General features: G+C 38.1%; 1 protein-coding gene across 17 annotated transcripts in view; it reads left to right on the top strand.

The window, feature by feature from the left end:
* The window catches only part of EYA4 (EYA transcriptional coactivator and phosphatase 4), a 161,076-nt gene that overhangs the window by 137,700 nt on the left and 9,068 nt on the right, over positions 1 to 14,308 (top strand). For all 17 annotated transcript variants that reach the window (XM_030022593.2, XM_030022609.2, XM_030022606.2 and 14 more), the window contains 4 exons: positions 4,176 to 4,265; positions 10,531 to 10,589; positions 10,696 to 10,856; positions 13,298 to 13,412. In XM_030022593.2, coding sequence (XP_029878453.1) covers positions 4,176 to 4,265; positions 10,531 to 10,589; positions 10,696 to 10,856; positions 13,298 to 13,412 — 425 coding nt within the window. The remainder of the gene's footprint in view (positions 1 to 4,175; positions 4,266 to 10,530; positions 10,590 to 10,695; positions 10,857 to 13,297; positions 13,413 to 14,308) is intronic.

The following is a 14,308-nucleotide window of genomic DNA, read 5'->3' as shown; positions in this document are numbered from 1 at the left end:
CTCTCCATTCAGTCCCTCATTGTCTGCAACCTCTGAGTCCATTTTCCTACCTCCGTCTACAGAGTGTGGAACAGAAACTTCCTATGGAGTATGTGAGTTTTCCTTCATCAGCCACCAGATATAGGTCATTAAGAAGAGATGTATTCTCTTCCTCCCTTGCCACCCACATGAAGCTCTCCTGGGAACAAGTGTCCCCTATGAGAGAGTGAGAGCTGAACTTGAATCTGAGATTCCTACATAATGTAGGGAAGTGTCTTTCAGCTAAAAATATTGGTACTTAACTTAAGCATTTCCACCTTTCCAAAGGTCGATTTTGTTGTAAGTCTGTTCAGGGACAGCCACCCATTGAAAATCTATTCTTACAATATTATTCATATATTTTCCTTGTTTTCTTGCTTATTTTTAAGGCTTCATGCATACAAATTCCTGTCACAATGAATCTACCTGACAGTCTATTTATCTATTTGTTTTCTGAGGTTTTATAAAAACCAGTTTGGTGTGTTTGTATTTTTTTTTCCAAGAAATGAAGTGAGTTGGAATATCTTGTGCTGAAGCCTGGCCTTCCAAGACAATATAAAATAGATTTCTTCCACTAAAGACACTGAGATTTTGGGGCTTTGTTCCAGTCACTTTCCTCTTGGTCAAAACATTTAAATATTGGTCCTCCCAGGATATTTTTCTCTAGTCTCCCAGGAGGCATTCCAGTGGATGGACCAGTCTAGTACAGAAGTCCACAGACAGACAGTCTGGCTCCAGTTTAGTGCTTCATACTAACGTAACTAAAGTCATTTGTATTTTGGTATACAGAAGTGCTGTAGCTGGTCTTGATTCCTTTGCACGCTAATGCTATCTGGCTAAAATCATGCCTCTGAGGGCCAAAGAGTTGTTCTTTATTCTGCAAATTATCTGGGGAAAACTTCCAGATTTTTTTTTATTATTGTTTCCTCTTTTGTGTGTGCTTGTGCAGAGTAGCACAAAATACCATTTTGGCAGAAGTTCAGTCTGCCTCTTATTCAGTTTCTCAATTTGCTGTGCTCAAATCTGTATCAGCTGCACATGTTTCTTGCTTTCGTTTCAACACTCGGTTCTTTGTGCCACTTGAGTCAGTCTGCAACTTCTGCTTCAAGTTGAAAGACAGTGAAACGATGATTGGGATGTTCCTCCACATTGTGCAAACATTATAAAACCACAAGACCCTGACAAATCTGCTTTCTCTGTCTATTTTTGTATGTGAAGGAATGAACTTAACATGGCAAGAGCTGGAATGTGATGTTTAATTCTTGTTAAACAGTTACAGTGCAAGTTTTGGCCAATTTATTAAAGGAAGAATTGTTCATGACTTGAGAATTCAATTCCAGTGACTCTTCTTAGCAGAAGTTGTTATGGGGAGATCCCAGACTGATTTCATGCTAAGCTGAAATAAATTCTCTTTGCTTTATTTTATTTTATTTTACATATAGTACCTAGCAATATCCTATGCGTGCCTTTGTCAAAACAGGAACCTAGGAAATCTCATTTTAACAGTAATAAAGTCAGGCATAGTTGGTTACAAAAATACTACTAATAAGAAGATCATAAAAGCTTTGTCACATTTACGTCTTTCAACTATACTAGGCAAGTCAGGAAATTGTGATGCATAGTGGGTAGTTTCTGTAAAAATAAATTGGATTATAATGGAATATGTTATAGCAAATTTCCGCATTTAAGTCTGCTTCTACCCAGGAAGGGGAAAAAAGAGGCTGAGAATCAAAATCTGAGATTCCAGTCTTGGAAGCACTCCAGTGAATAACTTAACTCACATAAATAATAATGAGTTACCACCTGTGCATGAAGTTATGCACATGCCTTAGTGTTCATAGGATTGAGGTAAAGAAGCATATTGCAAATACTCTTTATTATATTGTATCTAGGAAGAAAAATTTATAATTTACTGTGCACAGAAAAAAATGCAAGAGAAAGGAGAGAGAAACACATGTTTAGATGTGATGACATTTTGATAAAAGCATTATGGCTTGATGAGGAATCCCATGAGTGCAGAGTATTTTGATGATTTGTGTTCTAAGTATCTTACATGAGTTTTTGCAAATCTGTTAATGTGTGTTCCTTAATCATCCCCTTGGAAAACTGACCTTTGCACTTGCTGCTGCCTTCAGCCACGTGACTTTCAGATCCAGTGAACATGACTGCAGAAGTCATAGGGAATGAAGTTACGTTACTAGGCACTGCATTTGGTTTTTAATTCTGAAAGGTCGTCTAGACCAGTTCAAGGTCAACATAAAAATATTTCCTTTCACTGCCAGAGAATTGGTTCTAACTTTGGATCATTACAATTTCTTGTACACTATTCTCCCCTTCAAGTCTGCCTTTTTCATGAGCAAGGGTCAAAATATGTCTATGTTTCAGATATTACCATTAGTTTTTAAGTGCCATCTTTTATTCTGTCGTTGCGAAGCCCTGAGTAGCAAACGTCTGATCCTGATTGGGAAGCCTTTGATCTTAATACTAACAAATGATCATTTGATGTTTTGTGTGATTTTGTTGCCAGATGCTGGTAAACTTTTAAACTTTTAATCTCAAGCTATTTAAGAAGGGATTTCTGAAAACTTGCTACTGTCAATCAGTTTAAATGATGAAATATGGATTTTTCTCTTATTTTAATGAGAAGAGGATCACATCTTTTTTACAAGTCCATTACAGTATGTTAAGCATAAAAAAGTTAACTGAACCCCACAAGCTCAGGCAGATGATTAAGGCAATAATAAAACTAGTTACGAGGTTTCAGCTATGCAACTGTTCATGTGCATTCTTATTCTAAAATAAATCTAAGGTAAAGCAAATTGGCTTAATCTCTTTCCTAGCAAGCCTCGCAAAGTTAAATGAATTATCTCACATTTACTGTGCACTGAATGCTCTCAAACTGTTATTGCAGATTGGTAGATTTGTGGTATCTTGCTGAGGTAGAGTGATGGGATAGTGTGAAAGCTGACCTATGAACAAATGCAACATTTTGAATGAATCTCATCCAGGGACAGGAATGCTGTATTTCATCCCTTCAGAAATGAATGGATGATCTGTAGCAAACAAGCAAACTTACATATGCTTTCCCATTCCTGTGGACCACCTAAAAAATTGTGCCATAGATTGTAGGCACGCTGAAGAACACTTAGAAGAACACAGGCACTTTGTTGAATGAATACCTGCAATAAAATCATAAAGGAGAGCCTGGAAATTCATCAGTGTGTGCCTGCATGGAAGAAGGGTAAATATTGAGATGGAAAAGGACCAAGTGCAGGGTTTGAAGATACATACTGGAGTGGCAGAAAGTGTGGGAAAGAAGTGATATAGTTCTAAGCATGGGCAAGGCAGTGATGATTTATCCAAAGTGAAACTCAATTCGGGGAAATGGGCATAGGTTCAGATTACCTTTTGTACTTTTATAAAGCAGAGACATTAGAAATTGAAAAGGCCTCTTAAATCACACCTTCCTATCACAGTGTAGGGTAATTGCTTACAAAGTAACCACTTGGTAGAGATGACTACCTTTCCTAGTCGGACTTAGCATGACCTTAGTGAGGACTTCTGTGTGCCCAAAAATCGGGAAGAAAAGCCAAGAGATCAGAGGAATTGTGCAGTGGACTGGGTGTCACATGAATTAACTCCATTCCTACTTCTGCTGCTGACTCAGTGCATTGGGTCAGAAAAATTAGTTACTGGTCCATGACTCAGCTTCCTTCTGTCCACAAATTGACAGGCAAGATACTTACATATTTTTATAAAAGGCTCAGGGATGAAAACTTTAGTGTATTCTTATAATAATAATTACTGGTTTTCTTACGTGTATCTTTTGTGAGAAGTTCCTTCCCAGTTTACAGCCTTCTTTATGCAGGTTTACATATGGCCACCAGGTTTTCCCCTGTCAGTTTAGCCAGGTTACAAATGCCGTGACTTTCAAAAAACTTGTTGTTTCAACATCCCCAGCTCCCCAAATGTTCTCACACAGGTTGAGCAGTCTCTTCTTGTAGCATCACATTAAAATAGCTTAATACTGAAAGGATTTGAGAGACATTTCTTGCAGTGTTAACTTTTCAAAACACTTTGTATATAACAGTTTTTAAAGTAATTCTGATATAACTCAAAGGTATTTAAGTTGTTAACCTTGCTTTCTGTTTTTTAAGGATCCGCCAATGGCCGTGACGCTTGGACTGCGAATGGAAGAAATGATTTTTAATCTTGCTGACACACATTTATTTTTTAATGATTTAGAGGTAAGAATCAAAGGAACATAAACACCGTTACTCCTGGGGTTTTAACCACATAGTGGTTTTGCTGTGCATTAGTGTCTGTTGTGTGTGACATTTTCTGCCTATCTAGACGTTGGATTTGTCATACTCTAATCAGAGAGAAGTTAGCCAGGTGGCAGTGACTTCCCATGGCACCAGGTTCCTTCCATGAAACTGGGTGAGAGAGGGAATCTGCAAACTACCCTTTCGTCTCTTTGTCCTGTGGCCATCTTTTCAGTTTCCATGGATTTAGATCTGTCTGCAGTCATTGCCAGGAGGGGGCCATAAGTGCCTCCCATTCTTTCTCTTGAAGTTCTCTATGTTTGCTTTCAGTGGTTGCCATCATCTGACCACAAGAGACCGTGTTCTTCTCTCCACATACCTGATTAGCCTTTTGGCCACTGGCCCCACTTTCTTGCTTAAAGGTAGAATATTCTTCATTTACCTCAAAGACCGCAGCATCAGAGAGCTGGGACTATGATAGACGTACTCATCAGTGACGTCTCTTCCCGAGGTAACCAGGCGACCACACGTTTTGTCACGATGTACCCAGGGTGTGCAGTTTGGCATCCTGTCAGAAAAAGGAGAGACCTCTTCCTAGGGAATGACCGCTGTGGACTGCTCAGCTGTCAGAAGCACACAGGTGGACGGCCGCAGGGACAGTGGTCTGGAAAGCAGGCTCGTCAGCTGGGCTTCACAGACTTTTTGTTTCACTCCGGGGGTCCGGATCTGTTAGCGTGGAAAGGGACAGTCTTACAACCATGTTTGTCAAGAGGCAGGGGGTGAAAAACAGTTCTCAAATTAAACTGTGGGCTTTTCAGGCCTTCCCCTGGTCTAAATCAGTTGTTTTCTTACTCAGAGCGGATCCCAGAGTTCCCTCTGTGGACAGATATTTTGCCACTAATGGCAGCTGGAAGACTTGGAGGTTCTGTTTAAAATGCCAGAAGAAGGTCTCTGGTGAGTGAATAGAAAAAATGAGGATAAGTGAGATTTTTCCATTCACTGGGAAGTTGATTTTTCTAGTGTGCACTTCTTTCGTTCTTTCATCGACTGTAGGCACTAAGAAAAGCAGAAGGTACCAGGCTGCGGTTGTCTTTGCCATCCCTTGCAGACCTCATCTATTCTTAGCTCTTTTTAAGTCAAGAAAATGGGATCTACTTCACCCTATACTTGAGCTGCACTTCCTCCTTCCAGCAGCAGCAATGTCAGAAAGTAAAGCCCTGGACATGCCTTCACCAGTCCGTGTTTTATTGCAGTCCTAGTGAGTCATCACTTGACAATGCAAGTGCATTCGGTGAATGTTCTCCTGGTGCCCCGTACCAGGGATAGATTCCAAATAAATTTTTCAAAGCATTGCTTAAATTTCTTTTTAGCAGACCTTTGCCCCTGCGTGTTCAGATTTCATGTGGTACCCAGTGAACTTTAAGCCATTCAGTAGCATGTGCCCAGAGTTCTTCAATCTTGTGCTGAGTTCAAGTGGAAGAGTTCAGCAAAATGGAGCTTTTCCCTCTTTCTATACCTCTTTAGTCTTGCTTATGGCCACTGAAGCTTCATTCCTTTCTCTCATTATTTATTTTCTTTGTAGATCTCAGGTTCAGCTGTCATAGGTGGATCATCACATTTTGTATATTCTTCACAGGGTGGTTTTAATATCCTGTCCAAAAATTCATACTCCAACTCATTCCAGAGCTTGAACAGTATCCAAACAGTTTTCAGTTTTAGATAAATCAAAAAATACTTGGGGACTCTCTTGGAAAATCTCATAACTCAATCAATTTGATTTGATTAAAACCAATTTCTATATGCAATTAAGTATTTTCTAGCCCAGAATTCATGTTTGTTTCAAAACCAACTCTCTTATAAGATTACCAAAATTCCAAACTTCTTGTTCTGAAATGAGCTGTATGCACACACTCTGGCATATTCAAGAAGACCAACAATTTTCTGTCTTCTTAGCAAATAAGATATAATTGCATGGCATCCTGTGCCAACGTACATAGAAGCATCCTTTAATATGCAGATGAATAAATCTGTCTGTTTAAATATGTTTGCAGAGCACATGGTCATTACTGAATATTACAGTGCATCTGCATGATGACTGTGTAATGAATTCTGAGAATTCCCCAGTTCTGACTTGGGGTCTCTCTCTCATCTCTTCGTCTTTCTTCATCTTTCTTTCTCTGTCTTCCTCTCTCCATCCTCCCCAAGGAGAGGTGAGGTGAGTGCTGAGCTGCTGATGGTCATGGCCATCAAGACACAAGACCTTTAGTTCTTACTGGAGGAAGTGAGAAAGGCCTTTATTCACTAGACAGAATACTTACCCTTTCATCATCTCACTTTTTTAATGCTGAGCCATCACGTCCCATACCTTCTGTCTTGCTTTCATCTTCATACTGCAATAAACATTGTGGCTCCAGACATGACAAATGTAACGTACTAATGAACCTATATTCCTGTAATATTGACTCCAGTCCCTGCGTCCTCTAAGCTCTCTTTCTGCCCCATCTTTCTTGGTTGCAAACACTGCATACCAGGGTCTAGTAATAATAACCAAGTTATTGAAAGTTATCACATACAAAAATAAAGTTTTCCTTCCTCTATGCAAATCTGTCTCACTACAATGACTGCTGATGCAGAAATTCCAATCTGCTGAGACATTCCCTGCTGACCCAGTAACCCATGTTCTAATCAGCCAAGCTGCACTTTTATTTCAGGCTAGGCTGTTCTCCAGCTATTTCATTCTCAGTGTATAAATTTTAGTTAGCTTGAGAAGTATCGCTTGGGAGGTCAGTTGGTGTTTTGCCATGAAAATAGGAGTCTGGTGCTCTAGAAGTTCATGTGCCTGAACAAGGCTTAGAGATGGGACTCAGTTCTGTAATAGTATCCAGATTAATGCATTCTGTACTCAACCAGGTAAGGAATAAAATGAAGTTTCCCTCCCTACCTCAGTATTAATTTTAAGAGAGCTTTTAGAAGTGTTGGTAGGGCATACTATGCATGCAAAAAACCCAATTTCTAGAAATTGCAAGCTGGAATTTGGACATGAATCTTCCAAGTCCATTATCCCCTTCACTCTCAGGATGATGAAGAAAAAAGAGTATTTATTTCAAACTGAATTACATTTCCATTTTTATGATAATCCTACCATATTTTAAATAAGATTTTGTCATCTTTTTTTTCTCATTAGAAGTAGAAATGAGAAATAAAAAATAGGATTTAGGTAAGTCTCAGAATTTGGGAGGCATATCAAACTAGTTTTAACAGAGACTGAAGCATATAGATAAAAAGGGGTGTTCTGTATAGCCTGAGAAAGCATAGTGCTGAATATCCCCTCAGTAATAACATTTTTATGTTCAATGTGGTGAGTCAGTGTTTTTACCGGGTAATGAAATTACTGTTCATTCCTGGAGGATAATTTTTATGGAGGATTTGTTGATTTTGTACTCTCAAATTTTCAGGCTCTAAGAATTGCTGCAAAGAATTCACTGCACTCAGATATAATTTAAATTAGTATTGCTTCAAGCAAAAGCCAGTTATTGTACCTAGATACCTTTCCTGTACTCTCAATAATAGGAAATATATTTTATCTTTCTTAGTTTTGACCTTGCACTGAGTGGGAGCCACTGTGACTTGAGTGTAACCAGTGCTGTAGCTGCTGTGAAAAGTATTTTACCTTAACATTTCAAGTGACAGAGAGCTTGCTTGCTTTCCTTCCTCCCCACAAGCAAGCTCAGTTGTAGTGTTGTGCCATCACTTTCCTGTTTCTTTTGGGAAAAGTAGAGAACTATCTCAAATCTGCTCAAACTGTCTGCTTTTTCTTTTTTTCCAGAAAATTTTTTCACACCATATAAGTGAATTTGTAAAATGTAAACATTTTAGTTGAAGTAGATCAGTGTCATGGTTTAACCCCACTAGAAAACAAAGTAAAACGAAGCAAGGAGTGGTGGGCACATGAGTTTGTTGTTGGTCAGCACATGTGTTTTGCCAGTATGTTGAGGAGGCGAGCCACAGATCCAAGAGGAGAAGAGGAAGGGGGAAAAGGAGGAAGCTGGAGAGTGATGTTGGGTTTGATCCCCTTGTAAACTTAACAAGCTTCTTGCAGGGACAAGGGGCAAGTAATCAGAAAACTGCATGTTCCCCTCATCTCCTGTTCCTGGAGTCAATGAACAAACTGTGAGATAAAAAAATAAAACTAAACAGCTGAGCCTTTGCCACCCACTCATATTTAATTTAATAATGAAATTATCAGCAGAACAGTTATCTGGAATTTTCAAGGCTGGAGCAATGTAGCTGAAAGGCTTAACAAAACCCAAAGAGCAGCAGACACTCCTTCTTATCCATCAGGGCTTCTGTGTGCCCTCCGTTTAATTAGTACACCTTCAAATCCACAGGACTGATTTTTAATCTTTTAAAGTTACCTTATGTTTTGACCAGTTCCTTGGAAATCTGTGGAGGTGATTAGGAAGCCAGATATTGCTCAGATATTGCAAAATACAGAGTTAGAATTTGTCCCAGTGGGGCTTTTTATCTGATTTTTGAGTTCCTTACCTACACTGGGTGGAGTATAGTTGCCTTTTTTTTTTTTTTTTCCTGGGTTGTAAATAATACATAAGGATACAGAAATGAATCTTTTATTTCAGCTGCCACTTCCCCTTTTCATTCTCTTTTAATCTGCTATTTACATCCAAAAGCAGCTTCTTTAAAATATTCTACAGCTCAAGATAATCTCCTCAGACAGAACCAAAAAATTTTATTTCTCCAGTGAGGGGAAGAATGCTTCATTTCTGTTCCCTGAATGCAGCTCTTTCATGCCTGTCTTAATGGATTAAGCCAGATGAGCAGAGTTTGGCCACTCATTCTTTTAGTCTTGACACAAAATTTTAAATTGTGATTGCTTGTATGATGCAATGAAATTATGTATTTGAAATGAAATTATGTGTATTTATTTTATACAAAAATTGCTAATTTTTTTTTTTTAACAATTTACTTCATGTGGGTAAAAGTCTGTCAGCTTTTCATTCAGAGCAAAGCAAACAAAACAGAAGGAAGAAATGGTAATTCCCCAAATTCACACTCCAGAAACTTGTGGCATACACATTTGGAAATGACTCGGCTGTTCAGATTTATCCTTTGTCTGGACAACTTAGCATTGGTATGAGACTCAGATTGGAAACTAAGAATTGTGTACTCCTGCATGTCACAGAGATTCTGAATTAAGTGCTGCTTGTCGGCAATTTCATTTGACATAGATAACTCAGACAACTCTTTATTTGAGGCACAGAACTGGGCATTTTGAAAGTTCAGCCTAATTTTGTCTTAGTGATGAGATTAAATTATTGGAAAACATTAGTTGGGGAGTAATTTTTAAATACATCCTCGAACTTTTTCATAAATTATATTAGGATTATGTTAACAACAGCTACTTGAAATATTAAAAAATTACTTACGTACAGGAAAGTAAAATCTCCAGACACTGAATTTCAGGTGCGTTTTTGGGTTAAGATATTAATTCTAGCCACTACAGAAGACAGTAATATGATGCCTGTTCATATTTACTGTTGCATGATGGCTTGAGCTATCTATTTATTTGTGCTTCCTCTGCATTTTCCTATCTTTTTGCTGTAACGACTGTGCAGAAAAGGGTATTTGGTAGTTATCCAGTTACAAAACCAGCTTGGAGAGGAGTTCAGTTTTCCAGTGTACCTCAGTTCCCTGGAGTTACTTCCATCCCTTCCAAAACCAGGAAATAATGAAGTTCTCCAGGACTGCTTGATTATCTGTGATTTTCCAGCCAAAAGCATTTGGATAAATCAATAAAAGAATCTGAGAAGCATCCAAACTCCTTGAGACTCAACAAAAGTTATATAGCTGTTGAGGTTCATCATAACCAGCTTTTAGGAAGTGGGGAAATAAAGTTGAGGTGATTTTGGAATATTGGTATGCTAGAGAAACTATAAATGAGACTTGAAATTGTTGGGTTTTTTTCAGTTAAAATAATTTTAATCTAAAATCACACTAAAATTACATATCACTTTTCTAAAGGCCTATTTTAACTAATAATTTAAACAGTGTAGGAGTTGAAGGTTGTATTATTTAAAAAAAATTGATGTCGATAGGAAGCTGTAGGTGTACATATGCTGCCATCTTCTGGTGCAGTTAGTGGCCTGCACCGATCATTTCTTCAACATCTGTACTAAGCATATGGTGAGCATACTCTAAGATAATTTATCGTTTGGGTTTTTTTCAACAGGAGTGCGATCAAGTTCATATAGATGATGTTTCTTCTGATGATAATGGACAAGACCTCAGGTAAGATACAGCATTTGTTTCATTGCTTTTTCTTCAAAGATTAAATAAATTGAGCATTTACAGGAATACATTGTATTTATTTTTACTGTATTTTGGGTGTTTGCAGTACCTACAGTTTTGCAACTGATGGCTTCCATGCAGCTGCAAGTAGTGCAAACCTTTGTCTGCCAACAGGTGTAAGAGGAGGGGTTGACTGGATGAGGAAGCTGGCTTTCCGTTACAGAAGAGTAAAAGAGTTGTATAATACTTACAAGAACAACATAGGAGGTGAGTTTAATTGCCAAAACCAATTTAGAATGCTGATCAGGTTAAACTGCATGGTGATGAACTCCCACCAAGGGAATGTGCCTTGGAAGCCACAGAGTGAATGGAAAGTGATGTGACTGGACCTTGGGCTATTGAAAGCTACTGACTGTAATGGCAGAGCCAACATTGCACTCTTGTGCAGGAGAACCGGAGATGGGGAAACTGAGCAGGCCTCCATTTAGCTTCTACAGAGCCCATTTTTCTCCTTCAGACACAGCTCGGCTATACTTACCTTACTGATTGGTTGATCTACTTACTCTACCTCAAATATGCTGTTATTCTAGAAAAGAGGTTGTATAGTTTCCACAGCACAAATTGGTTGTGGCTAGCTTTTTCCATCCTACATTTTCATGATCTGGATGGTAACAACACACTGTCTGCTGAACTCTCTACTGGGTACCTGCTAGTCTGTTTTCAGCAGTGGATGCAAGAAAAGTCTAGCACTGCTATGCCACTAGCCCCTTTTGTTGACTCTGTAGCTTACAAAGTTAATTGTGTTAGCAAGCAATCCAAGTCTCATTTGGGCCAAGAGCTTTCCTGTTACTGTTTTCATTCACGGAGTCGCTTATGTCCATGCTAGTAGGCTTGTCGGAAATCAAGCAGTAGAACTGGAAGAATCTGTTCTGGAGAGTTCTGTGTGACTTGCAGAGCCAGCCAGCCCTCTTCTGAGGAGGGAATATGTCAGCTGACTCCCTCAAGAAAAGACTGTGAGAACAGGGAATACGTACAAGCCTTCAAGCATCGCTACAGCCACAGTTGAGGATAAGATGAGGCCAACCCAACCAGGAAGGAGTCCAAGTGAACACTCTCCCATTCTGTAGCATGGGCTTTTTCAACTCATCTGAAATTTATCTCAAAGGAACCTGAAACTCAAAGTAAAGCTCACCTTCAGCAAAACCAAACAGTCTGGTGTTCTTTTAGCAGTTCCTGCAGTCTCTCAGAAATGGGAAACAGTACAACTAATATGGACAGTGCATTAGTTGTTACCTTAAACATTTTCTAAATTATGTAAATCTGGAATATATATGTTCACTTTTAGTAGTTCAGAGTCTACTTGCCACAGGAAGAAGCAATAAGGACCAAAGGGTGATAGTAGACAGTTGGCTTTCACTTGTCCGGCCTTGACCTTCATTGGTGTCATGAATAGAGTTTTTATATATTAATAATACTTGAAACAGTATTACCCAAAAGTTTACTGGGTTTTCTTATATCTCCTAATGCATCTAAGATTCTAAAGCTGTTGCATTTCACAAAACCTTTAACACTAGTAAGAGCTTAAGTCCAAAAGCACAGCATAGGTAAACACACTAAGAGGAACAATCATTGCAAAGGCAGAGTGCAGATATGTGGTGCATTGTATTAAGGTTTTTATTCTCTCCCACAAATCTTGCTTCTGAAATATATTCCATCCTTAGCGGGCAAGTTCCTTCATTCATCCTCTACTTCTTAGCTTTTTTAATAATCTTTTTATCACATATGTATCTATTTATTTCAAAATAGCTGTTAGAAGGCAACAGATGGCTAGATCAAACTAGGTATTTTTAGGTTGCTTCATTTCAGATTTTTGAAGACAGCCATCACCACTTCTTGGGAACATAGGGTGTGAAAGAGAAGAGGGATACTAAAGGTCATGAAGCCTGCTTCCCTGCTCTTCCAGGACCAAATCTAAATTTAAAATAGCTTGGTTCCAAAGAACTCGTGTCTCAGCATTCAATAGGCTGGGTATTTTTAAAAATCTGACCATTTATACCCAAAAGGGGATTTTAACATGCTTTTAAGGACTAGCTGAGATAGGAGAACGTAAGATGTGCAGCCATTTCAGGACTGTGAATGCTATAAAAGGAGCTATCATTACTAACTACAACAGGACATGAAGAGCAAGCCATCAGCAAACAAATGTATTTCCATATGTGTAACCTGAGGTTCACCTATATACAGAATCATAAGCAGGGCAGTTTTAAACATGCAGATACTGCAAAGTCAAGTTTTTCTCAAGTCTCTTATTTTGTGAGTGTCTCTGCCTATGATCCTGATGGCGTGGACCTCCTTGTCACTGCCTCTGATAATTAGAGAGTAAGATGTATGTGAGGGGTTGGTTTAAAAAATATGTATTTCTGAAAGGTATACTCTGAAACATGGTAAAGTAGCCTGAATAGACCAAAAACATCAGACAACTAATTATTAGTATCTGCAATACTCACTGACATTGCTTGGTATAGTGGAGTGCAAATAAAAACAGAGAGCAATTTACTGAACCTTGAAGAAAATAGATTTTCTCTTTGATGTTTTTTCAAGTTCTAGTGGAATTTAAATAGAAACAATGACCATAAAATCTATGCATTCCAGCTAATACAGAACTTAATTTGATTTTTTTTTTCTTTTCTTGCTTTTTTACATAAAAGGACTCCTGGGTCCTGCTAAAAGAGATGCATGGTTGCAATTAAGAGCAGAAATTGAAGCTCTGACAGACTCCTGGCTAACAAATGCACTTAAATCATTATCAATTATCAGCACAAGGTATGTATTTGAGTCTACTGTAAAAAAGTTTCTAGTTTTTTACTTATATTGACTATTTTTTGACATTTGAGGTTACAATAAATTAGTGCCTTTAAGATTTCATTTTGAGTGATTCCAGCATTTACTAAAGATAGTATGAAGTGTCTTCTAAAATGTGATAAATGGCCCTGTGTACATTGAAAAGGTATTGTAGAATTCTGAGCCAACCTTTAATTTATTATCTTCTACACAGGATCCTCTGAACTCCACGACTCTATGTTCTGTCCTTCAATGTTTGTGCCTATTCACTGTGCTACCTAAATACTGTATAGATCCCAGAACACAAAAACATTTTCCTTCTGTCTTTCCAAACAAATCAGTATGCTTAAGCATGTATCTAAGTTTTCAGAAGAGCAAAAATCTGTTTTAACTAAGTTAAAAATTTGGGTTCCCAGTAATGACACATAAAATGTATTGTTCCTTTGAAATAATAACACTGTGAACACTGCTGCTGCTTAGTCAGCTATGCAATATGTATCTTATCAGAAATCCTCAAAAATTCTGATTTTAAACTATAAAAAAGGAACAATGTTAAGCCATCTTGCCTTCTGAACATGTCTGGAAAAAGACTCAGCATCAAGCAAAATGAACAGACTTGGAAAGATGTGAAAAACTTATTTTACATGTAACAACTTTTGCAATAGGTTTATCTCTTAATTGTTGCTTATTTAACAGTGTCTTAAGCACTTCAAGAGAAAAAAAGTAAAAAGTTATGTAAGCCATTGTGTTTAGCTCTGCATTTCTTTCCGAACTGCTAGTCTTCAAAAAGACATTCGGTAATGAAGGCCAGTTGAGCATTGGTGGATGAGTCTGGAAAACCGTTATCAGTCACTCAGGACTGTTAAATAATAGTCTTT

Source organism: Aquila chrysaetos, chromosome 8 (assembly GCF_900496995.4).
Source record: "Aquila chrysaetos chrysaetos chromosome 8, bAquChr1.4, whole genome shotgun sequence".
In the NCBI taxonomy this organism is placed as follows: Eukaryota; Metazoa; Chordata; class Aves; order Accipitriformes; family Accipitridae; genus Aquila; species Aquila chrysaetos.
The sequence above is the reverse complement of the archived record's forward strand: the minus strand, read 5'-3'. Positions and strand labels throughout refer to the sequence as shown.